Genomic DNA, 25,155 nt, shown 5'->3' on the forward strand with positions numbered 1-25,155 from the left:
GCGTTTTTAATGTCTAGGCAAATTGATCTAACTGATGGTGCTATAAAGCAGTGCAGAATGACTTAAACCAGCAACTGGGGAAATGCGAATATTCCTCTGTGTGTCTGTTTGTTTTGTTTTAAGGCACGTGTATACACTGCTGCAAAGAATAGAAAGCCTTCCCTTTCTACCCTTTATAGCCCACATTCAAAGAAACTCTGAGCATGCTTATGCATTAGAAAATGTTTAGCGTGTGTAATATATTCTCTAGTCAATCATAAAGAAAAAGAACCTGTAAAAAGTTGAAAATTGGACATGCACATGAACAAGTCATTACTTGGCATGTCTCATTTTTTCCTGATTTACTGATTAAAGTCTTTATTCTAAAAGCTAGTGGTAGGTCAAATACTTCCTGGATTTCTGGGATTGTTGATTTCTCACTGATCTGTGAAAACCAAACCCTGGAATGATATATTAAGCATGGAGTGCTGCTGGCAGTTCAGGCTTCTCAAGCCAACTCTTACTAGCTGTTCCAGTGACATTTAACACTTCTGCCACCATAACTGCTCATGTGGAAAGCAGTTGGAGACAAGGAGAAAAAGTAGCTCATGGGTGGGCTTCAGCCCATATGTAAATAAAGACGGTCAAATTAAGCTCACAAGGATCAAAAGAATGGGTGAATAATAGATGTCGAAACCTGTGAGCAGAGTTATCCATCTGCAGTCGTTAGTGTTGGATTCTGAATGTGGAAGCAATGGTTTGGGACGGGATCTTCATCTGCGTACAGTGCCAGTGATATCAGGCTTCCTACCTTAACATTTAACTACCTGTAACAGCTGAAATTATAATGGCATTTCAGCAGTCCTAGATCTCACAGACCACTGATTCTTTTTTTCAGTTGTGGGAACTCAGGATATTTAAAAATCAAGCTTCTTAGCTTTCCCTGTTGGCTCACAGAAACTAATTAGCATTTGGAAATATGTATATTATGTCACTCTTACTTCAATGAACAGTTTTAGATCTGTCTGCTAATCAATGTCTTTCAACCCTTTTAAAATTCTTTGAGCCCTGCAATTCTGGGGAAGCTGATAAGAATCTGAACCTTTCAGCAAAGTAGCAGCCAGCTCACCTCTCTGCTGGAATGGGTCTTGGTGCAACCACAGTCTTCTAATATATTGCAGTGTGGTTTAAAATCCCTTGCATCTGCTGGAAGATCAGAGACAACTGTTAACCAGGAACACCCACTCCTGAGGAGAATTGTAGTTTGTGTCCAACTGTGTATTTCTTCAACCCAAGTCAGAAAAAAAGATTATGTACTTTTCAGAAGGGAGTTTCCTCTCAGAATCATTCTGATGTGATGGGCAGAAACTCTCCTTAGCTTCTGTATGAGGATAATAATAAATGTCTTCAAATCTTGCTTCCTGTACACAGATGTCTTCTGATTCTTTAGGTGAAGCAGTATCGTTGGCACACATACATGAATGTAGTCTTGTTTTAAGTTACTCACCTGGTGGAATTTGGACATCTGAAGGTTTCAGAGTTACTCAGGAGAAATACTTAACATTGAGTTATCCCTGAATATCCACTATTCAATTCCTAATATACCTAGAGTATTTTTTCCTCTTCTGACTAAATGTTTTGATGTTTGGGGAAGGAGAGTTCTTATTTGCTGGTGGAGATTTACTTCACATCCTTAGGCAATGAAATAAGACAAACAAGACATTTTTTACGAGATGGCATTATTTCTGTAATGGATCAGATTCTCTGTGTAATAAACAGTGAATGTTTTCATTTTCTACTTAGTTGATATTTAAATTTTAACTGATAGAATATTAAGATGGTATTTGTTCAGTCTTAAGATTGAGAGGAAATATATTTACCATTGGCATATTTTTTTGTAATTACCTTCCTTTATATATACAGAAGGTGTGGGCAAATACATACCAACCAATATAAACAGAATGTTTCAAAGTCCAGCTTTCAAGCAGTCTTCAAAGTTGTTAGGAGTATTAAGGATTTCAATCTTTAATATTGAAATAATATTACTCACGTAATAGATGAGTAAATTTCTCAAATATAAAAGATAACTCTACAAATATAACCTGGTTTAGTTTCATATGTGAAATATTGCTGTTTAGTACCTATTAAAATGCAGTTCTCGTGCTTATAGTGAGGGGAGGAAGGAAGGAAATTAATTGGCTCTAAATGGCATCTATACTGTATGTATTTCAGAATGGTGTGACATTTCTGTTTACTGTTGTTACAAACTCTCAGCCTGTTTCTTCTTGAGTAAATTTTATTTACTAGAAGTGCTTTACTAACAGCTGGTCTCTCAGTTTAGGCAGGGCAGCAAATATAAAATAACGCAGTAGTCTCACGGATTCTCGCTTCTCATGCCCAAGTTGCACACACCTTTGAAAGATGATGGGTTTTATCTCTCCCTCTTACTGCTGATGAGAGTATTCAGCATTCAAGTGAATGCCGCGAGCATTGCTGAACTGTTCTGGTTTTTTTCTTGGAAATGAGCAAGGAAGGGGTAGTTCACTTGTCTGCTGCTTTTTCAAAACCTTTTTTCAGGCAGGATAGAAGAACCTTGAGTTAAAAACAATTACGTAGAATAAGACCATGACTTAACCTTTGGGAGAGTCAAGAATTTGCCTAATCCTGAAAACATCCCGGATGTCAATCTGCAGTGAAACATCTGTGTTAGCAGACAGTGATCAAAGGCTAAAGTGCCATTTACTTGCAACTTCTTTTTTTAATTGCCTCTGAATTGAAGACGCATACTTATTTACCCTGCTGAAATGCATGCATGGTTCAAGGAAGAGAGTAATCTTTCCAAAGAAAGGTGCTACAGTTTGTTTTTTCCAGAGATTTCTGCAATACTTGGTTAACTATTTCCTGTCCTGAAGATCTTTTACTTATATGTCAATACAGTGGGTGTAGTTAATAAAGCTTACTGAATGTAGCCAAACAGAATTACAAATAACTTCTAAGATGTTACTGTCCCACTTAATCATGCCTGCTTTGGTCGGAAGGTTTTTTGTTTATATTTCAGCTATACGTGAAATGAAAATTTACAAGGAAAGGTAGTTATTTAATTCTTTCTTTATTCCCTGTCCTTAAAAGCTCTTCTTGTTACTTCCCTACTTCCCCTGGAGATAGAATAAGGGTAACCGGTCCCTCTCCTGTCCTTTGACTTCCTTTTCCAGCCTTTAAGCAAAGTAAGACTAGATTTTACTAGATTGTTCATGACTGATTCCATATGAAAACTCAATTGCAGAATTCTGCTGTTTCAGTGTAACAAATGCATTTATGAGAGAAAACTCTTGAACGCGTTTAGTTCTTCTCAATGTGCTAGTAGAAACCTTTGACATGCAGTCATCACATACATCATCTTTTACATTATAGCTATTTATTCTCATCTCCTTTCTTCCACAGGCTCTTCAGAGTAACTTGAAGTATTCTCTATTACCAAGACGGCTGATCATCAGTAAAAGATTATCTCAGTGTTTGCATCCAGCACTACCTAGTGGAGTGCATTTAAAAGCACTAGAAACCTATGAAATAATCTTTAAAATTATTGGGACAAAATGGCTTGCCAAGGATTTATTCTTGTACAGGTAAATTTTTCTTTAAAAGCATGTGTATTTCACAGTCTATTTTAATTAGCTGATTTTTTTTCCTTACCTTTTTTTTTTCTTTTTCTTTTTTCTTTCTTTTTTTTTTAAAAAGCTCTGGTTTGTTTCCTCTGCTGGCAAATGCAGCAATGTCAGTGAGGCCTGTTCTCCTTGGTTTGTACGAGAAATACTTTCTTCCTCTCCAAAAGTCCCTCCTGCCTGGTCTTCAAGCCTTTTTAATTGGACTGCTGCCTGGATTGGAAGAAGGATCAGAAATTTATGACAGGTAAGAACTGATATTAATTTAAAAGCAATATACAGCATTTTGCTTTCCTAGGGAATTCTCAGGAAATTTCTGTCAGCTCTCTATATAGAAGGCTTGATAAAAGAGCTTCTAAGGGTGGCAGAATGGCGAGTCCCTGAAAGATGCAACAAATAATGCTAAAGTAGAAAAACTCTTTCCCCTTCTATTTTCATCTCTCAGGAGGAGAATAGGAGAGAAGAGGAAAAGGAGGGTTAAAAATAGATGTGCTGAGAGAAAGGAAAAAAAACTATTTCTTAAAGCTCCTCTAAACTCCTAAATAATTAACCTGACTTCTCAGACCACTGCTCTGTCGATAATTTCTATTTAAATATTGTAACACGAGAAAGCAGCTGAATTCTTTCCAGTCTTTCTATACCAGCTACTTACCCTCAGGTTCTGCAAACACAAGCAAGAGGCAACTCTTTTAAAATCTACTGTGGAAAAAAGTATCTCTCTCACTCTTGGGTGCCCCTCGCAGTAATGACAATGGCATTCAGTACGATGAAGTCAGGATCAGGAAGTGTGCTGAGAAGATCTGCTCAGCACCCATTTGTGTAGTGGTTTTACTTCAGTTACCAGAACTGTTTTGTAAGATCTTACAAGAACTCAACCACTGTAGGTTTCGTCCAAACATTTCTTTGCTTAAAGAGTCACTGAACGTTGCATTGGTAATGTACTTCCTTCTGTATTACCAGTCTGGATGTGTTGGCTGTTCTCTCTGCTCTTTTTGAATCTTAAATAGCTGTGTGTACACTTAAAAAAAAAAAAAAAGTGCAAGATATGCTAGGCTGCATAGATTACAGTTGATAAGCAAAATACTTCTAAGTCTAATGCCTCTTTTTAAAAACAAGTATTAAATTGAAGGCCCATGTCAATTGCTAGAGCAGCGAAGAGTAGATTGCATGTGTTCCCAACTTGGTGAGTAGCATTCAGTTGCCAATTCCAGAACATCAGTTCTATGGACAAGTATATACCTTGCATACATCTGCTGTGGAAACATGAATTTTAGTATGTGCTTTTTGTCAGGCAGGCTTATAATTGATGGTATTATAATTTTCTCTTTCCTACAGCACTAGTTGCTGGGGACTTGAGGGAGAAAGGAGATCCCTTGGAACTAATTCTCATGTCTATGTGAAGCCTTTTTAGGGAGACTGAACTTATCTTGAAACTGACTAAATTTGAAGTAGTGAGTTAATGGGAACTGCAGATTAACTTCCAAGAGCTGACTTCTGGTTTTATACCTTTTTTTCCTATTCTTGATGGCATTGTTTTCCTCTTTGCCGTGAACAAACAGAATCACAGACAGAAACTGACCGTATATTTCACTGTGAAAGATTTATGCTAAAATTAATTTGTTATTTTGTGAAATATAAAAATTAGATGAGAAAGTCTTTCTTTAGTTTACTCATCGTAATGATTCTGGTGCAAGAAAGATAGACAAGATATCTTGTCGGAAGATGTGTTAGATTAATTTTAAATTCAGTTTCATGAGGGACTCTCCACTGAATGTTTTCAGAATCTTCAACATTGAAGACTAACACTAATACATCCCCTGCTGTTCCTGAAAGTGGCAGAAGTACTAGCTCAGGTCGTGCTTCACCCTAGAAACTATTTTCTTCTTAAACACGCACGTATGCGTGAGTTTGCACACACACACAAAACGGAAAACAAAAAATGGCTTGAGGGCTACTTTATGAAGAAATGGAAAAGAACATCAGATTCGCGGGGGTGGGGGTGTCCCTCTTCTATGCTGGACTTCTTCCTCTTTTCTCACTTCTACATTCCTAATGTGAGGTTTTAATTCCTACATTATAGTAAAATACTGGAGTACTGACAGAGTTGCCAAAGCGGAGAATGTGCCTTCTGTCATAGGACCTCCAATGTGATTGCCTTTAAACTAATTTCAGTGTACCAGTCTTGTGTGCAATAACTGACAGCGTGTCATTTTATCTCAGGGTTTTTTTTGTTCAGCAGCTTACAAATTGAGCCCATTGATTTGTAAGTACAAGCATGTAGGATATCTTCCAGTTCCCAGACTGGTAAAATTGGCTTTCAGAGTCTAACACCAGCTTAAATTATTTCCAATTCAGCATTGCACACCTCTCGCTGTAAATATTTTGCAATCAGAGCTACTGCAGTAATTTGGTCAGAGCTTAATGTTTGCAGATAATTACCACAGAAGTTTCTGAAGTATGCACAGAAACTTTGTTTCAGTGAGTGTGTACAGTGACAAAGGTTTGAGTGTTTTTTGATTGTTTTTGTACAATCAGATGCTGGCCATCTTCATGGGAAAAGGGCAATACTGGGCAAAGATGAGGAAATTAAATAAATAATGTCAACTACAATACTAATTCTGTGTATAATTGCCTTTTTACGGTATAAAACTAAACTAACAAAAATCTATTTTCTCATGTCAAATATATTTCCATACAGAACAGATGCTCTGCTTGTGAAGCTCTCCTTATTGATGGGCCAAGAAACGTTTTATGGAGCACTCTGGGGCAGTGTCCTGGTCAGCCCATCCATCAGGCTGCCTGCTTCCCTTTTTGTTGTCAGTCATATCAACAGAGAGCTGTCTGGAAAACAGCAGAAGTACATGCTCGGCACCGATAATAAGCTCACAGTAAGTTCATTACACTTCTCGTAGAATTGTCTTATCTACCATAATACCTGCAGATTGTGCAGTCTCTGTATTCAATTAGAATGACATGCTCTTAAAAATATGTTGGAGGGATTGAAAGAGAGGCTGATGGAATTGCTTAACACGGTTACTTCATGGAAGCATCTTACCTGAAATATAGCAGAGAATCTCCCATACCGATTTTGGTTAGCCCGCAGAATGCAAGTCTTCTGAAGCTTCTGCAGTTTTTGGTAATCAATACTGCATACAGCCTTAAAAGACTGACTCTGTTTCAAATCAGAAGATAAAGCTGACATCTTTTCTCTGCTTGTTCTGAATTTGCATTTAAGGTTGAAGACCAGCTTTTCTATAATACAGTATATACAATGTTTAATGTGGATTTCTCAAAGTTTTTGCAGTCCTGGAAGGCAATTCTAAATTTAGTATCTTTTTATTTTTTCAGTAAAATGGAAATCTTCGGTAGGTAGTAACTTATGTTAAAATTGAGTGATGGAATAACTGTAATGCTAGTTAGAGTACTTCAATATCTGCATTTTGTGAGGCTTCACATTGTGTCTGATAGCTGGTGATGTCACACTGTGACATTCTGTATTGTTACAAAACCAAGTATTTCGTAAGTATTAACGATTCTTGTAACAGTATTCCACAAAACTTTTTTTTAATTCATTTTGGGGGCAGGAGTTAAATGGCTGAGTAATTATCCTCTTATTTTAAAAGATATTGTTCCCATGTAACCAAGTTTGCTTTCTTTCCTTCTTGTGATTATTAACAGTGATTGTAGTTTAAATGTTACCATGAAGTGAAACACTGTTGTGCTTTCTTTTCCTTTTACAGATAAAGTCTTTGTGTGTATCAGTATTGGATTCAAATGTCCTTGTGCAAAGAAACACTCTAGAAGTGATTCTCTTCTTCTTCCCATTTTATACAGCTTTGGTAAGAGGACTGTTTTGGTATTGTCGCATGTGCACTTTGTGCGGGAAGGTGTCTTCTGTGAAACCAATGTTATTGCCAAATATCTGAATTTTGTACCTTCAAAATCAATGAACAGATTTTGCAATTTCTTGTTCCTCCATCAATTTTAATAGTAGAGGAAGCTCTGCTGCTTTTCAGACTCCTTAGAGCTTCAAAGGAAGATGTGCTTTCACAGTGAATATTACATGATATTTGGAATGTGCTTGAAGTATTCAGGCTTGAGAAACTGCATGTGGGGAAAAAATATCGAGCCCCTTTTTCAAATAGGATTTTGGCATTTAGAATTGTCTGTGTTAAACTAAGATATTTCTAGATATTTTTCTGTTCCTAAGACTAGGAAAGAAAATATTACTTGAAACAAGACCTGTTCCCCATCATTTCCTAACTTACCTAGTAGTATAGTCAGTATTTTGAAAGTAGCAAGTAATTTTAAGTCTTAAGGCATAACATAATGAAGTCTTTAGTATTTTTAGCTTAACTGTAACTCTGTACCTTAAATATGAAAATGATCACAATTGTGTCAGATTCCCTTTCTTGAGATTTTTAGTATACAAAATATTTTGTTGTGGGTGGTTTGTTGCCTTTTTTTTTCCAAAACATTAATATTACCGGTTTAAAAAAAACCCTCAGTACCAATTTGACTTGTTTCAGTGTTCATAAACAGCTAAAGTATCTTTGCTTTTCATCCTAGGACTGCAACGAAAGCACTATTCTGTTGTGCAGGACTGATTTAGTCTATATTCTGTCAGCAGCTACACAGACATTGTTAAGGAGAGACATGTCACTCAATAGAAGATTATACGCATGGTTGCTAGGTACTGTACAATATGCAGTGATATTCAATATTCTGAGTACCCAAGAGAAAAAAAAAATCAGTGCTTAAAAATGTAATACACTTTTTCAGCAGTTAATGAATGATGATAAAATAAAGTGTTGTTTAGTTGCCATTAATTAAGTACCTGTTTAATAAAATTAAGCATTCATTTGGCAAACAGGTCTTCTCTTCAGAGGTGAATTCATTTTGCTGTCCTGAATCACAGGGTATCTGATGACTTATTTCTGGTCCCGTCCACAGTTCATTCTGAAGTGGTTCAGTGGACTGAAAGGAGTGGGGCGCTATTTTAACCTTGCTCTTCTGGAAGTAATAGTCTATTAATTCCCATGTGGGCTTAATTGTCAAGGAGGGGCTATAAGAAAGGTGTAGCTTCTCCCCATCTGCCTCCTTTTAACAGCGCAAGAGGAGGCTAAAAGTGACAGGGTAAGAGCTGCAGCCATGTAGTTGCATGAAGGCTGCCCTTGCTGACCCCATGTCTGGATCTGGCCTTGGTTTTGATTTATGTTCAGCATAGCACATCTGGATGCTTCAAACTGTGATATGTGGGCCATCCTTGGGCAGTATGTGAGCTAGTTTCAAGCAAAGCGTTGAAATGACAAAGGTTAAAAATGCAGCGTAATTTCAATATTTGTATAAATGACGTGTGTGTAGTGTTCTGTACTGTAGTGCTTCTCTGTACTCCTTATGCCTCTGTTTATCTTGTAGGCTCTGATATTAAAGGTGGTACTTTTGCTCCAGACTCAACAGCTTCTGAAGACCGTGCTATTTATTTCTTTGGAAAATATTCTAAAGATCTTTTGGTTGAGGTTGGTGTTCATTGTACACAGATGTATTTATGATCCTTTTAAATGTTACCACAAACTGCATCTAGAATTGTTCACTCTGCCACTTGGTTTGTCCTTCGCTTTCTGTCCCTGAAGATAACATCCTCTGATGGTTATATTTTTATCTATCTGAATGCCTGCTGTGCTGTATTTACCCAATATTGTATGTGCTTACAATACAAATGGAATCTAATGAAACCAAAGGGTAGCATCTTTGATGAACTGAATTATTTAAAAATGCTTTTCTGAATAAGATCATCTCTTGAGTAGAGATGATGAGAAGATGTCATTGATTTGTCTACCCTGTATGGAAAATTGTAGTTCAATTGTAGTCAGTATTGAACAAAATCAAATTTAGAAACACTTCAGGACTTAATAAAATGACAATCTGTCTTCTACGTATAACATTTTGATGTTTTCTTTTTACTAGAGTTTGATTGAAATTTTACACCAGAAATTCCCAGAGTCTGATACAGAGGAACAGCATCAAGCTTATTTGAAACCCTTCCGCATCCTAATCAGTCTCCTTGACAAACCTGAAATAGGTAATGTTGCTTGTCACTTCTGTTATGACTGCTAACAACTGTTACAACTTGGCGTTCATCGCCTTTGACAGTAGGACCCAAGACAACACCCTGCACAATTCTTCCTGATTCTGAATATGTGTGCAGGGGGGCTGTGTTCCTTGCATTGGGCCTGGTTCAGAACGGTGTCTGGAGCAAGCACCCTCTCCAGGTTATCTCTGGCTCTTCTGCAGAGCACTCCACCGTGTAGCATGGATGTATCCTCACGAGGATTACGCTCTTTCATGCCCAGAACTGCGATCTGAGGGGCCAGTTAAAAAGAACCACTTCTGCCCTAGCCTCAATATTCTGCTCAATTCGTTCCTTGGAGCTTATTCTCTAAAACACCATCGGGCCTGGGTTTGTTTCCAGTGCTTGGCTGTGCTTGCAGGCCTTCTTATACGCTTGCATCAGACTCTCATGACCGTGTTGCTTTTCCAGACACTGTAGTCCTACAGGCAGCTAGCCTGTGGTGGTACCTGCAGGTGCTCCAGCTGGAAATAACCTGTTATGGGTGTGGGGAGGTAGGGGTGCCTCTGTCAGTGCGCTGCTAGCTTGTGCTGGCCTGACGCTGCTGTGGGAGCTATAGTTTGAGACTTCATGACTGAGCTGTGAAGAATTTCCTCCTCTTCCCTGACTGTCACATGTCTATTCTTTTGTGTACATGAAGTTGCCAGCACCAGAAGGGTGAGGCTCTGCCAGCCCTTATTTTAAAGGGCAAGTTCTCCTTTCTGCATCAAAATATTAAGCCAAAGTACCTTGACAGATTTTTAGGATTTAATGGTATTCTGTAAGAACCATGTACAGATGAATCTTTGAAATTATATATTCTGTTAATCTGACAGGTATGAGAAGCCTATGGACTGGTTAGAAGCTAATAGAGTCTTAGTAACTGACTGTATCCCAAAGTGTTGTTCTAGGTATTATTCTGGGTGGGGGAGTGATGTTACCATTGACCAAGCCTGTAGATTTAGAATAAAACTCATGTACTGAGACTAAACACTCGAGTGGCGGTTGGTTTTGCAGGCTCCTGTGTTCTGGTAATCTTATCTTCTTTCATGGGTCAGGAGAGTCCTTTAAAGCACATTTCCTGTTAAAGAATTATCAAAGCACTGCCAGGAAAAATGAGGATTCTGTTTTGCTTGTCTAACAAATGAATGCTACCTTTGTAGAAGCAGTTGTTAGCCTGTTTTTAAGACAGTGGTGCTAATGTTTCCTTCCACTGGTTTTAGCTGGTTTTTAGCTGTTTTTAAAAAAATCTATCGTGATTAAAGCCTCTGATATAAAGCATTTTTATTTCGTGATAAAAATGCTGAAGAAGGGATAGCTGACTAAGTTTGTTACATTATAAATTTCTTGATTAATCTAATTTAGAAAGTAGATGACAGATATTACCCTCTTGTATGTTTTATTTGGCTGACAATTGGTGTTAATCTGAACTACAATAAGGGTTATTTAGCTGAACTGCATTGAACTTTCTGTTCCAGTTAGCACACAAAATATAACTTCTTGAGCCTTAAGCCAATATGACTTTTACTTCCTCTTGAAAAGGATTTAGCAATGCAACTTTTTTTTTTAAGGGTAGCAAACTAAAACATAACAAGAATCTTTGACCTTTTCTGCTACTTTTAGTCACTTTAACTTCTTTTTTCCTTTTTAGAAGCACTCATTGGAATGCTTTATACACTACTTTTTTTAATGGTTCTATATTTAGGGTATTGTACTTGTTATTTGTTCACTTCCTCTATAGACAATTTCAGATAAAACAAAAAAGTGCTGACCCTTGAAAATGGGGTGCAGTTGTCAGCACACACCTAACTTATACTTTTTTCTCATTTTTTTTATATTTTTAGGCATCTGAACTTTTCAATTTGCTGATTTTTCCAGCTTCTGTCCCTCAAAATTTAATCAAGGCTACTATGTTAAATGTGTATTGAGAAATCTGCTTGGTTTCCTTATGGATATAGACATGGTGATTATTTTTGGCACGTGAACTGCAGGTTTATGGTTATGATTATGCCCACTTATAAATGATTGCAGTGTAGGTGCCTTACGGAAGTGACTTAAGTGTAGTGTAGAACCAGTGCTATGACTTTCCAAGTATTACTTTAAAAAGTGCCTAAAATGAACAACAGATGGTATTTAACTAGAATTTAAAAAAAAAAAATTAACTACATATTTAATATTATTTTAACTGGAAAATCTGACATTTTTAAAAAGCCACGTAAGCATTTTCTTCCTGCTTGGTGATTGTGGTTTTTTAGTCTAGCTACTCCTAATTTAAGTCTATACAAGTTTGTAACTGAGCTGCCTAGCAATCGCTTTGGTGCAACCACTGGATTCTTTTTTCCTTCAATTGTAGGGCCGCAGGTTGTTGGAGATCTGTTCCTTGAAGTTATTAGAGCCTTTTATTCCTACTGCAAAGATGCACTTGGTTCTGATCTCAAACTTAGCTACAATCAAAGTGGCAACATACTTGCAAGGTAACTACAAGTTTTAAACTATGAACTGAAACTGTATCATTTTACATTAAGCTAACTTACTAAAATCTAACCAATTTAAGGAAGGTTAGGTTTTTAACACACTGACCTTCTGTATAGAAGACAAGATTTTTCTGACTTCCCTTTTTCCCCATACATGCTTGATTTCTCTTTGATTAGCAGAGAAGAAAATGAAGTGTACTGCATATGATTGGTGTTGATTAAATCCAGTTATATTGGCCAAGAATCAGCGTGGTGACAGAACTCTTAGCCTTCTGATTTTTAAAGTTGAAGGCTCAATTTCTTTCATCTGAGAGAAAGATGCTCAAACTCTAGCTGTTAAAGGATGACTTAGTTCTTGATTTAAAACAATCAATGCCTTTTAGCTAGTAGAGAAAGGGGGAAAGAGATTTTAAAACGCATCAGCTAATACTGTGATGTGCATGCTCTTAGAATCTTCACTGACATCTGTTTCTTCTTCTTCCTTTTTTTCCATTTCACATAGTGCAATCAAAGAGAACAAAAACGCTTCAGAAATTGTCAAAACAGTCAACTTGTTGATCACATCCTTAAGCACGGATTTTCTTTGGGATTACCTGACCAAATGTTTTGAAGATTGTTTCAGGTGTTTATGTTGTCAAACAATAGCGCTCCTCTTAAAAATGCCACTTAAGAGCTATCTGTGTAAGATAATAAAGTTTACTGAAGCATTTAAATTCTGGAAGGGACATAACACATGTTAGAATGAGACAAATATGTAAGTTGCATCCTAAAAGAATTCAAGAATGCAAACAGGTAAACAATTAGATGGAAACTAGCAACCTGAGAACAAAAGAAATATTACTTTCAAAATGACAGCGGAAGGAGGAAGAGGTTTGGGAGGGGAGGTGGAGGGGTCTTCCTTGGAAGAACAAGTGTTTTTTGAAGAAAAATAAAGATCTCTATCTTTTTATCTCTTTCTAAATATAAGAGGGAAGATTATACTTTAAGTAGTAAGATCATGTATAGAGATTCAGTCTGAAAATTAGAAGCACTTTAGCATCCCACATGCTACAGTTTAGGTGGTTTTGACAGAATGTTTTATCCTGCTGTATTAGAAGTGCCATTTTACTTTGCTTCAGAAAGCCTAGCTGTTCAGTATTTTGTGCTGGTTTTGATGAAGCTTTTTTTATTATAACAAGAATTTTGACATTACAAAATAATGTTTATCTCAATCCAGAAACAAATCCACACAGATGAGAGACCCTCTTGAAAATATTAGCACTCCTCCTACAATTTCAGAGCTCTGCACTTTATTGGTGTTCCTTCTTGATGTGATTCCTTTGGTAAGGCAACCTGAAGTTAACTGCTTCAAAGTCTTAAGAAACTTAAAATCAAATAATTCATATTGTGATTACCTAAAATGAAAATAGGCAAATTGACATACATATGCATATTCATGCTATGTCCTGCAAAGTATAGTTTTATGTGGTGACTTATATATGGCTACCTGTGCTATTGCTTAGCAAAATTAAAAATTGTTTGCATTTTAAAATACGGTGATTCTATGAAAGGAATGAAAAAGTGTACCTTTTGCTTCTTGGGTAAATAATTTCCTGGGACTTTTTGGTCTCTTAGTAGCTGGCTGACTATCGTAAGATTTTTAGGGTATGATTCAGTGTTCATCATGTAGACTGAAGAAAGAAGGAATAGCACTGAAGCAAGTTTGTACAGTCTAACCATTCATGAACTGACTTTATCAATCAGTGATCAGTGTTGCTAGACAGCTGAATAGTAATATGTGATAACTATTTTAAACAATGCTTATTTATTTTAGGAACTCTACTCTGAAGTGCAGACTCAGTATCTTCCACAGATGCTCAGTTACATGGTGCAGTCTCTCCTGGAAAACATGGAAGTATTAAGTTTGCCAGAACTCACTCATGCCTTAAAGACTTGTTTTAAGGTGCTTAGCAAAGTGCAAATGCCCCCTTCCTATTTGGACATTGAGACAGGAAGTGGAAATGGGGTACGTGTTTTTCAACTACTCATAGATGTTTGCAATTGTTAGTGACATAACTTATTTTCAAATGCTAATTCTCCTAACTTAAACCTGGATGATAACTGCAGCAATAAAGATTTTTGAAACTTACCTTCTTTGACCCCTTCCAGAGCTACATGATGCCTTGTTATTCTTACTGGGTATTCAGTTCTGACTTGTTTGAATTATTTGTGACAGTGAAGGAGTATAGTCTTGTCTGAAACTGGGGCTATAATCCTACCTCTTGAGAAGAATGTGATCTTAATAGTTTTGAAAAGGCACTCAGGATCATGCAGTTGCTAAAGATTCGAGTCACCAAATCAAGCCCAGCTTTACAGATGGCTAGGTCTGCAAGGCTTTCAATTAATATTTTAGTTTAACACAATGTGGTATTATTTGTGTGCAAGAGACCATGGTACGGAATGAGGAATAGATGACATAAAGCAGTCACACAAGCACAGCCTGCGAAAGTTTTGCGGTAGAACAAATATATGCATTGGACTAGAAATAATCCAACATGAGTAATACCATTCTAGTGGTGAATTGATTTTAAAGAATCATTTCCATTTGCTAAGCATCTGTAGCTATGGATCTGTTGGTGTTTGATGAGTCAAGGTGTGATGATTATACAAACATTTGTTAGGTTTTAAATGCAATTGAATTGAACTGCTTGCAAATAACTATGTCTCATGATTTTGTAAAAGTAATCTGTATCTGAAAATTGCAAATACTAGGGTTTTTTTCTGTCATTGCTGTTCCCCAGTGTCTGCCACAGTTTAAAATGACCTACGCAGTGCCACATTAACCACGTTAACATTTCTGTTTTAGAGCCCAGTGAAAAAGGAAAATGTGGACATAACCTTGGAGACTAATTCTGTGCTGCAGGAGGAGGATGAGACTCCATTCCCTCCCCTGAAGTCAGAAGACAGTGGCATTGGTCTAAGCACTTCATCCCCAGAGCTCTCTCAGCACTTGGGGGTGCCAACTGTGACCCTTGAAAGAGATGACGTCTGGAAGAAAGGGGGGAGCATTCAGAAGACTTTGTATTGCATCCAAGAGCTGGTTGCCAAGTTTTCCAGTAAATACATTTTTGGGGTGCAATTTCAAGAAACAAGTAACGAAAGCATCTCAGCAATGAATCTGAGTGGAAAAGAGAAAAAAGAGAATGGCTACAGATTACCTGAAAGTGCTAGCAAGAAGAAGAGCCCATGGGATGCAAAGCAAATCACTGTACCTCAGTTTAAACAAATGCTTTCAGACTTATTCTCAGTTCGAGGGTCACCATTCAAGAACAAGAGTTCTAATCCTCTTCCTTCTGACCACAACTCTGGTAATAAAAAGGAAAAGGAGGAAGAAGAGTGGGACTTAGAACAAGTGATGCTTGTCTTGGGACCCCTTAGAGGTGACTGCAAGGAAGCTTTCGCTGCGGCTTGTCACCTTTTGTTGGATTGTACCACATTCCCAGTCTATCTTTCGGAGGAGGAGATAGAACAGTTGTATCTCTCTCTGTTTCAGGTTCCTGGTAAGAAAAGATTCCTTTACTGCGTAACTTAAGCATTTGAGAATGCAAATAGCAGTGTGAGCTTGGCTATTTGCAAAACCTGTGACCAGGGCCAGTAGTAATGCCTTTTGACAGGGCTGAAGGCAAGTTGCATGTGAATTAAAGACTTGCCCACATCAGCATGTGTTTTGTGTCTTGCAGCTGAGGGTCAATTTTTACCAAGCTTTTTAATTCACATTCTTTTGAAAGCTTTCACTACAAAACTTGTAGCTGAAGGGATGAAAAGACCTCCTGGCCTGTAGAGCCTTGTGGCATGGTTCAGGATTTTCAGGAAATCCATCCCCCTCCATCCGTGTGTCCATTCCCCTCTCCCCGCCCCCCCCTCCCCCCCCCCCCCAAAAAAAAAAGGATGTGTTAGAGGAAGATGGATGTAGGTGGAAAACTGGAGCACTAAACCATAACAGAAGCAAAACCAGCTCTTTCCCTAACCTTCAGAATTCAGAGGAGTCCAATATAAGTTAACATATAAGAATAATCTTGCATAATTGGAGAGCCTGTTTGTTCTTGGAATTCAAGTTTATTAGCTTTAGCAGGAGCAGTTATTGGCCTGAAGGCTAGTTGACAAGATAGGTTTGTAGTGAATGGAGAGGTGGGAAACTGGAAAATTGGGTTCTCTTCCTCACCTCACTACAAATTTCTGTTATCTTCTTTAGCAAAGTGATGATATGCCCATCATCTACATGGGTGAGCTGTCTGCTTGACATGGACACTTTTGCATATTTGCAGTGCCTTCCATGTGGTCAGCAATGTAGCTGAACTTAGGGGGCTTGCTTTTATAATTGAGTTTCTTTGGAATATCATCCTAGGATTATAGAAGTTTGTTTTCAAAATTCTTTTCAACTGCATACACTGGAGGATACAGTAAGGTTTAAAGCCAAAAGGAGAGAACCTCTGGTAATGAAAGTCTGGGTTGAATGTGATACAGAAGTTACCTGATGTGGAGAAGGAAGAGTGGTCATTTTGTTGTGGTAGTAAAGCAGTTAAAACATTTGGTTTTGAAGCCAGAGGTGTGAACTCATACTTCAGACTGGCTCCAGTCAAGCTTTAATAAAACTTTATCTGATTATTCACTCAGGAGTGGCAAAGATGGCTTGATGTGATGTTAGCCATATCAGTTCCTTGCGTGCTTCATGTTTTCTGAAATGATATGCCTCGATGCTCCTCGAAAGAGCATCCTTGGATCAGCAGACCTCTGTTGTTGTTTTTGACAATGACAGCTGGAAAACAGCAGCTGTAAAAACTAGTTGTGAATAAACATAAACTGGAAAGCAGAAATCCACTAGTTACTGGGTTACTGAGGTCCTGCAAGAGCTTTCTGCTGGGAGAAATAGGGAAAAGAATATAACTTGCTTTGAAGCAAGTCCCTTCTGAAGTAAGGGACTTGATGATAGCATGACAGTTGGATTTGTGCAGTCATTTTTTTCTGTTGGTCCTGTGAGCTTGATTGAAGAATTCTTGAAAATATGACCATAACCTTGAGATTATTCAAAAACTTTTTTCTCACTTATCTTCTGAGGAGGTTGTGATGCCAGCTTCCCGCTGTGGCTGAAGTCCTTAATGACAATATGCTGTTGTGTGAATGACTGCTATGTTCAGAACGTGTCCATCTTCACGCTGCTGGAGGTGATCAACCATTCCCAGTCACTGGCACTTGTGATAGAAGACAGAATGAAACGGTACAAAGTGTCTGGCCATAACCCCTTCTTTGGAAAGCTACAGATGGTCACCCTTCCTCCCATTGCTCCTGGAGTTCTAAAGATCATCTCAGAGAAAACAGATTTCTACCAGGTGTCAATTTTCTTTTTCTTTTTTACTGTCCAACTACACTGAACCTCTAAGGATGGGGTGGGAAAGCAAATGTTATTTGCATGGATGTTTGGGAGCAGCAAGTTTGTGTTACAATGACACACTGCTGTTTTTTGCTTCCACAAGCATTTGAAAGCAATTGCATTCTTCTTCGTGTGCTTCCCAACAGGATGTTCAAAAATGGCAGGTTATTTTCAAATTGCTAGTTGGTTTTGTGCCCAAGTTCTTGGGGGTTAGGTATAGTTGATTTATGACTTGAAGAGTTTGGTTTGAAAGCTTGAAAGCTACACTTTAGAGAACTTTGATACCACTCTAAGTTTTCAAATGAAAGAAAATGTTAGTGGGTGAATAATAATGAAAACATTCCGTCCTCCTTGGTTTGAGTATATATATTCCAAACATGCTTTCCTTCTCCTGACCATTTACTGATATTAGTGTTGGTATGAGGGTTGATTCCAGGATCTTTTTCTTAATTACTGTGTTTCCAGTTGCTGTGCCTGACACATGTACAATCTGTTAAGTTTTGACCCAGAAAATAGAAGCGGAAATGCTTTTCTTAACTTCTGGTGCACATACATTTGAATTACCTGTCCTACTAGGGTAGGAAAGTTGCATTCCTTTAGGTCTGGGTGTATGACCTGAATTCTTACTCTTTGCTAAACTAAGACGATTTGGAAATCCCTTTTGGTAATAGAGGGCATTTATGCAATGGAAAGCTTTTAAGTCAGGGAAGAAATGGCACTTATTATTATTATTATTAATTGTTGTTATTTTTCCCTAGAGAGTAGCCTGTGTGCTCTGGAATCAGCTGAACAAAGAGACACGGGAGCATCATATTGCCTGTGTGGAACTGTTCTACAGGCTGCACTGCTTGGCACCATCAGCAAATATCTGTGAAGACATTATCTGCCATGCACTTCTGGATCGTGATAAAGTAAGTCCTGTATTCACTGAAGCCCCTTCATCACTGTAGAGTTGTTCTAGTGCTTCCCAGACTGCCTTCAGTTCCCTTCCACCCCATGTCTTCACTCCCATGGTCCCTCTGTCTTCCAAGAGTCTGACAGACTCTGTCCATGCCTTTATAATTCCTTGGGATTTATTCATCATGGGACTACTGCTAAACTTAATCCCTGGATACAAGCTCTATCAGTCAATGCTGGAGCTTTTTTAGTTTCAGTCCAAATCATGTAGTATCTACAAACTTGCAGTTTTTTGTCAGTGTTTCCAAACTGACCCAGCTCCACCAATAACTCTAAAATAATTCTATTTTGTGTTGATTTTGTAAACTTCATATTCCAACAAAAGACTTTATTAGCTTGTGAGTGTATGTCAACATAATGTTGACCCTGTGTCCACCCTAGTATTTAGTTCTCATAATAAGTAAGCTGTATTTTAAGTGAGCCAGTTATTAATCATTTTACTCGCCTAGTTTAATGACAGAACAGTTGTTTAATAACTTAGAGTATATTTGTGAGAAGTGCCTTGCACAATAAAACTTAAAGCAGCCACCTTCAGTCTTCAGTATTGTTTTCATACCTTTGCTCTTGCAGTTTTGAAACTTAAAAGTTTGGAAATCTTTTAAAAGCTTTCAAACAAAACTACCAATAATAAACACTACCTAATACACCAATGTCTTCCCGATTGTCATCCAACTTTTAAACCTCCCTAACACCAAACCAAGACTAAAATGTTTATACACAAGAGTCCTGAAATACATTTTTGGTGTATTGGCATGTCTTTTTTTGCTCCTACAAACACTGTGGCTGTTAAGTTTTGGTTGTGCATTCATGGATACGTAGCATTTTGGTTTAGTCTATTGCAAAATAGAAAAGTGCTCTCAAACCACCTGAGAAGGATTAGCAGTCATCTACACAAAAACTGTTGTTCTGCTAGAGGTTTAAAAATCACTAAAACTTCACTTGGAGATAAATGCTGCAAAAAATATGTATCTGTCTTGTTTCCTTGCAAAGGGGACAAGGCTGGAAGCACTGTTCAGATTCTCTGTCATGTGGCATCTGACCAGAGAGATCCAAGGCAGCAGAGTGACTTCTCACAATCGGTCCTTTGATAGGTATTTTCCATTTCCACTGGCTTAGACTTACATTTATATATTTATCATGCTTTGTTCTGTTCTTTTTTCTGAGGTGGGAAAAAGTTCTCTGTGGAGAGAACAAAAAATGAGCAAAAGGAAGATCTTCAACTTTCTTGTACTACTAGCTTTGCAAAGCACTCTGTGTGCATGATGCACTTTCTTGTGTGAAGAAAGTTTCTGTAAAAATAGAAAGAGCTTCATATATGAAGAGTAGCTTGCAGACAAGTTTCTGCATAGCAGGCGTTTTTTATCTTGGAGTGGGTTAGATTTTTTCCCAAAGAAAATAGAACCAGCTACTTGTGCAAAAAAAAAAAAAATTATTTTGTTTTAGTTTTACTTCCTATTTACAAGATCATAGCCTTTGTATGAAATGAGACAAAAGCATTAAAAGTGTTTCTAAATAAATATGTGAAAGAACTTTAAAATATGCTGCTCTTCTAGCGTGTGAGTATATGTATGGCCTTGCTTCTACAAACGCATGTGTACTTGACCTCAACTCAGGAAAATGTGCATGATCAAGATATTGTTAGCAGACACGAGCCATTGGCTGTTGCTTACTTGAACATGCACTGTGTCTGTTCCCTGCCACTATTTTGTTGTTTGCATTAACTTTTTTAGGGATTTCAATTGTACTTCTTCGTTCTGATTTCTCCACTCAGGTCTCTGTTTGTGGTACTGGACAGTCTCAATTGTTCAGATGGCGCAATTGGTGCTGCAGCACAGGGCTGGCTGATCCGTGCTCTTTCACTTAATGATGTTGCACGGATTCTTGAACCAGTCCTGCTGCTGCTGCTTCATCCAAAGACACAGCGCACGTCCATCCACTACATCAAACAGAAAAATTCAGCAGGTAAAACTGTTCTTGGACTGAAACTGTAAGTGCTAACTTAGCATTGCATACTCCTGAACACCTACTGAAGGTAGTCACTGAAGTGCAATGGCATCCTGTTACCCTGAGTTGTCTTGTATCAGTTCCATAGATTCCTCCTCATCCAAGTACCTCTAGTGATGCCTAAAACAGAGTTCAGGAGTAAGTCATGCTAGTTGAAGGCCTAATGATCATTTCTATTACAGTGGCTGCACCTACACTGTTGGTTTGGATTGCTCCCTGCTTTGCTCTGGGATCTTATCCCACACTTCTAATTGCCATTCCCAGATGATCCACACTGCATGTGTGTTCACTGTTCACAGGATCCCTTCTCGAGCAAAACCAGGTCTGCAACCAAATGAAATCCAGGAGCAGTTTGGTGACTATGTCAGTCCAGGAACTGTTCCAGTAGGCAGGATGGACAGGCAAATCTCTCTCTCTCTCCGCCCAGTCTTGCCCCAGCACACCATGCACCCTCATACCAGGTTTCTTTATTCAGAATATTTTTTGTTAATGATTCCCTCAGCATCATGTTAAAATAATCAGACAGGCTGTGAGGAATATCTTGCTGTTTAGGGCATACCACACACACAAAAAAACCTAATTCTGCTAACTTCTAAAAATTAAAATGTCTTTGTCCAAAAAAGATCCACCTTGATTCAAGAGGAGAGCTGAGCCCTTGCAGCATATGTCTTGTAGAGGTAGGATGTAGAAGCAAAGGGAGATGTTTGGATTGAAGATGACCTCCAGCCACCCAAATTTAGGAATGTGGCAGGGCATCTTTACCTTGACAGGCTAAATTTGACAGCTGGAAGATGTCCATTTTAAGACCTGTAATGAGAACCATTGTGAACCACATATGATCTAAGTGTCAAATGTGGAACAGACAAGTGTGACAGAGCCCTGTGGGGAGCAGCTGAGGAAGACTGACACAGGTATGGAGCCAGGGTTCACGCCAAGTGCGGAGTCTTGCAAAGGCTGGCAGTCTGTTCAGGTTTGGGATTGCTGGGAAGTCTGTTCAGGTTTGGGATTGCTGGGAGTGGTATGGATATGAGACACTCTGCACCATTTGGCCCAAGTAGCCAAGATTGTTTCCTGGAGCAGAGCAGGAAGACAATGGAGAAGTGTCCGGTAGTTTTGTGTAAAGAAACTTCCATGTCACCTGTCTCATTACTGTTAACCTAGCTGTCGGCTTGCATAATTGTTTTTCTGTCTTGATTGGCAAATAGTTAGATGCAGACATTTATAGCATCCAAAGGGACCTGTTTATTAGACGCTATACAAACACAGAGCTAATATATTCCTTCCTTGTTCCCCATGTAATCAAGGAAAACATTAGCTCTTTAAAAAAATAAATTAATTAAAAAAAAAAATCCTCTGTTGCTATCCTTCTCATTTCCCTCCTGATCTCAACAAACATTTTATGCTCAGGAAGCATAAAAAAAAAATTGTCACATCTAGGAGGTCATAGCATAAGAGAAACAGCATGTGCTTTATGTTTTGATCCTATTCTCTTGAACTTACAGTAGGTTAGGCCTGCTCTACCACTTTAAAAAAAAGATAATTCTTGCCTTAACCCAGTGGGTTTTTAACTTCACTTGTTACAATTAATAGTAGACTAGAGCAGAATAGCTTTTTAACCTTTTTTTTTTTCTTATAATTATTTATTCAATATAAAGCATGTTGTATGAAATAGACGATTATATGCTCTTTTTGAAAAAAAAATGTTTTTTTCAGAAGATATACGTGATTGGCTTTGCAAGAAAAAGGCCTCTTTGAAAGAGTCTGGCATCTCTGAGAGCAACTCCGAGGAAAACCTTCCATTGAGCCAGTTTACTACCGTGGATAGAGAAGCAATTTGGGCTGAAGTGGAAAAAGATCCAGAGAAGCCGGAGTTAAAAACTGAACAATTTGAAAACGATGGCTCTTGTAATCCAGTGACTTCACATGAAGCAGATGGTGACCAAGATAATAGTGAGCACACAGAATCAGCAGACACCAGCACAGGCCATGACAGTGAAAATACATCCTCTTTTTCTCCTTCTCTGGAGCTGCAGGAAGTGAGCAATGAGGACAATGACAGTGCTGCAACCGATGACAAAGAGACCACGAACCATGTGAGTTCTCTCAATGCGTTCCTTCCTGAAAGCTCCAAATCCAGCGTAGCGCTAAACCTTGTGCGTGCTGACTCTGAGAGGACTCAAGCATCAGAGTCTCTGTCAAGTGATGAAGAGGTGGACTTGGAGCTCCAGGAAATTACCCATTCTAGGTTGCTCAAGCAGCAGAAGGAAAAACAGGAGATGATTGAGGCTCTGTTCAAACACATGCTGCTATATTTGCAGCCTTACGATTCTAAGAGGGTATTGTATGCTTTTTCTGTTCTGGAGGCAGTGCTTAAAACAAACCCTAAAGAATTTATTGAAGCTGTAGCTAGTACAAGCATGGATACCAGCTCTACAGCACATTTGAATCTTATTTACAATCTCTTAGCTCGCCATCAGGAAGCTCTTGTAGGGCAGAGTTTTTATGGCAAGCTTCAGACTCAGTCCCCAACCATGTGTCCCCATTCTCTTCTAATAGAATTGCTCACTTACCTCTGTCTCAGTTTTCTGCGTTCATATTATCCATGCTACTTGAAGGTCACGCACAGAGATGTGCTTGGCAACAGAGATGTTCAGGTAAAAAGTGTGGAAGTCCTGATTAGAATGATGACCCAGCTAGCTACCATGGCAAAGGCAGCAGAGAATAAGAACGTAGAGTTCATACGCAATTTGCTAGGAAGATGCAAAATTCAGGAGTTTGTCCTTCTTTCTTTGTCTGCATCTATGTATACAAGTCAGAAACGGTATGAACTGCTTATGGCAGATAGAGTTGATAATGTCCCTGAAGAAGAACTCTTTGAAGAGAGCCTAATCAATTTTGGGCATGATCAAATATGGAGCGAACACCCACTCCAGATTGAGTTGCTGAAGCTCTTGCAGGTATTGATTGTCTTGGAGCACCATCTTGGACAGACTCATGAGGAGCAGGAGAATCAGCCAGACCTCTCTAAGGAATGGCAGCAGGCTCTTAATTTCCAGCAGGCTATTGGTGCAATGCAGTATGTCTATCCGCACCCAATAACTTCACAGGGATTATTCGTCTCTGCTGTGGTTAGAGGTTTGCAACCAGAGTATGGCTATGGGATGCATCCCACTTGGGTAGGCTTAGTCACATGTTCCCTGCCCTATTTTGGGAAGTCTTTAGGCTGGACTGTGGCACCATTTGTTGTACAGATATGTAAAAACCTGGATGAGCTAGTCAAACAGTATGAAAATGAAGCTGTGAAGATATCTGCAAAAACATCTGCAAGGTAAGAAGGGTTTGCAATGTGGGATTTGTTATGCAGAAACTTTTTTAAGTTCCTCTTACTAGAGTGTAATGCGTGGTAATTTACTGTTTTAGCATTGTGGCTCCCAGAATTTGATCCTCAAGCCCTGCTGCACATGCAGGCATCTATCCCTTGAGCACAGGTGCGGTGGAGGCAGTATTGTTGCAGCAGGGCTCACTGCGGTTGCAAAAATGACCAGCAGCTGTGATATTCCTGTCCCCCTCTGCCTGCCATCCAAGTAAAAAGAAGTTCCCAGTTTTGAAAAAACTGAGGATTTTGGAGGGTTAACTGGGGAGAGACACCCTGGAGAAGAAAAATACAGTGATACTGTTCAGAACAGGCAGTAAATGAAAGAACTAGGGAAAAATAATTAGACATGAAAGATTTATGGTCAGGTGGGGAATAATATTCTAAAAGATCTAGACAAGGAAACAGGGTTGTCCAAGCATAGTTTGTGAATCCTTTGATTTGATACTCCTGTCTGGCTGTTCCAGTATTCTTTTAACCATTGAATAGAAATAGATTTCTACCGGAATTTTTAATCAAGGAAATACCACTTGGCCTGTTAACCTTTCTTTTTTTTTCCCCTACAAAGCTTAACTTCTAAAAGAGAAAATGTTACACCTGATTACCCCCTAACCCTTTTGGAAGGTCTGACAACCATTGGTCACTTCTGCCTTCTGGATCACCCTAACCAAACTAAAAAGGTAAGTGCCTAATGCCTACCACTCACTTGACACCTTGGCACCAGTTTGTCAAAGTATGTGTCCCTTTTTCATTTGGAGGTGAATATAAGTAGTAAAGCGGCACTTGTACGAGAAGATAACCTTAGAGAAGCCTCATAGCACACCAAAAGAAGTGAACTAAGTAAAAGTGTAAGGGAGGGGGACTGAACTTAATTTTTTTCATTTGAAGACAGGAAAGTTAATTTTAAGCAGAAGATGTTCATGATGATCTTGGTTACGCAAATATTAGTCCTGTGTAGCTTGTCTACAGTTGCTCTGTCATTATCAAAGTCTTCTATTTTCTTTTGAGTTGATAACATGCTGATGTGTTGTCTACAAGTTTTATTCCTATAACATTTGTCAGAAGAGGACATTATCCTAACAATTTCCTAGACAAATTGATTCTCTCTGTGTCTAAATAGTGAACAGCAAATTCAGTAGACTCTAATAGCAGCAGTATATTTCAGAAACAGAATGGTTGAATTATTTTTAAAG

At 38.4% G+C, this 25,155-nt stretch overlaps 1 protein-coding gene across 3 annotated transcripts in view; it reads left to right on the forward strand.

Annotated features, from left to right (window-relative positions):
• The window catches only part of DOP1B (DOP1 leucine zipper like protein B), a 52,990-nt gene that overhangs the window by 10,026 nt on the left and 17,809 nt on the right, over window positions 1-25,155 (forward strand). For 2 of the 3 annotated variants that reach the window (XM_075172286.1, XM_075172295.1), the window contains exons 3-20: window positions 3,421-3,602; window positions 3,715-3,885; window positions 6,337-6,526; window positions 7,379-7,477; window positions 8,208-8,331; window positions 9,057-9,157; window positions 9,606-9,720; window positions 12,101-12,221; window positions 12,724-12,843; window positions 13,438-13,543; window positions 14,035-14,226; window positions 15,067-15,760; window positions 17,316-17,587; window positions 18,387-18,539; window positions 19,576-19,676; window positions 20,357-20,547; window positions 22,303-23,917; window positions 24,531-24,642. In XM_075172286.1, coding sequence (XP_075028387.1) covers window positions 3,421-3,602; window positions 3,715-3,885; window positions 6,337-6,526; window positions 7,379-7,477; window positions 8,208-8,331; window positions 9,057-9,157; window positions 9,606-9,720; window positions 12,101-12,221; window positions 12,724-12,843; window positions 13,438-13,543; window positions 14,035-14,226; window positions 15,067-15,760; window positions 17,316-17,587; window positions 18,387-18,539; window positions 19,576-19,676; window positions 20,357-20,547; window positions 22,303-23,917; window positions 24,531-24,642 — 4,659 coding nt within the window. The remainder of the gene's footprint in view (window positions 1-3,420; window positions 3,603-3,714; window positions 3,886-6,336; window positions 6,527-7,378; window positions 7,478-8,207; window positions 8,332-9,056; window positions 9,158-9,605; window positions 9,721-12,100; window positions 12,222-12,723; window positions 12,844-13,437; window positions 13,544-14,034; window positions 14,227-15,066; window positions 15,761-17,315; window positions 17,588-18,386; window positions 18,540-19,575; window positions 19,677-20,356; window positions 20,548-22,302; window positions 23,918-24,530; window positions 24,643-25,155) is intronic. The other variant, XM_075172305.1, reaches the window with a different exon arrangement.

Source organism: Calonectris borealis, chromosome 1 (genome assembly GCF_964195595.1).
Source record: "Calonectris borealis chromosome 1, bCalBor7.hap1.2, whole genome shotgun sequence".
NCBI lineage: Eukaryota > Metazoa > Chordata > Aves > Procellariiformes > Procellariidae > Calonectris > Calonectris borealis.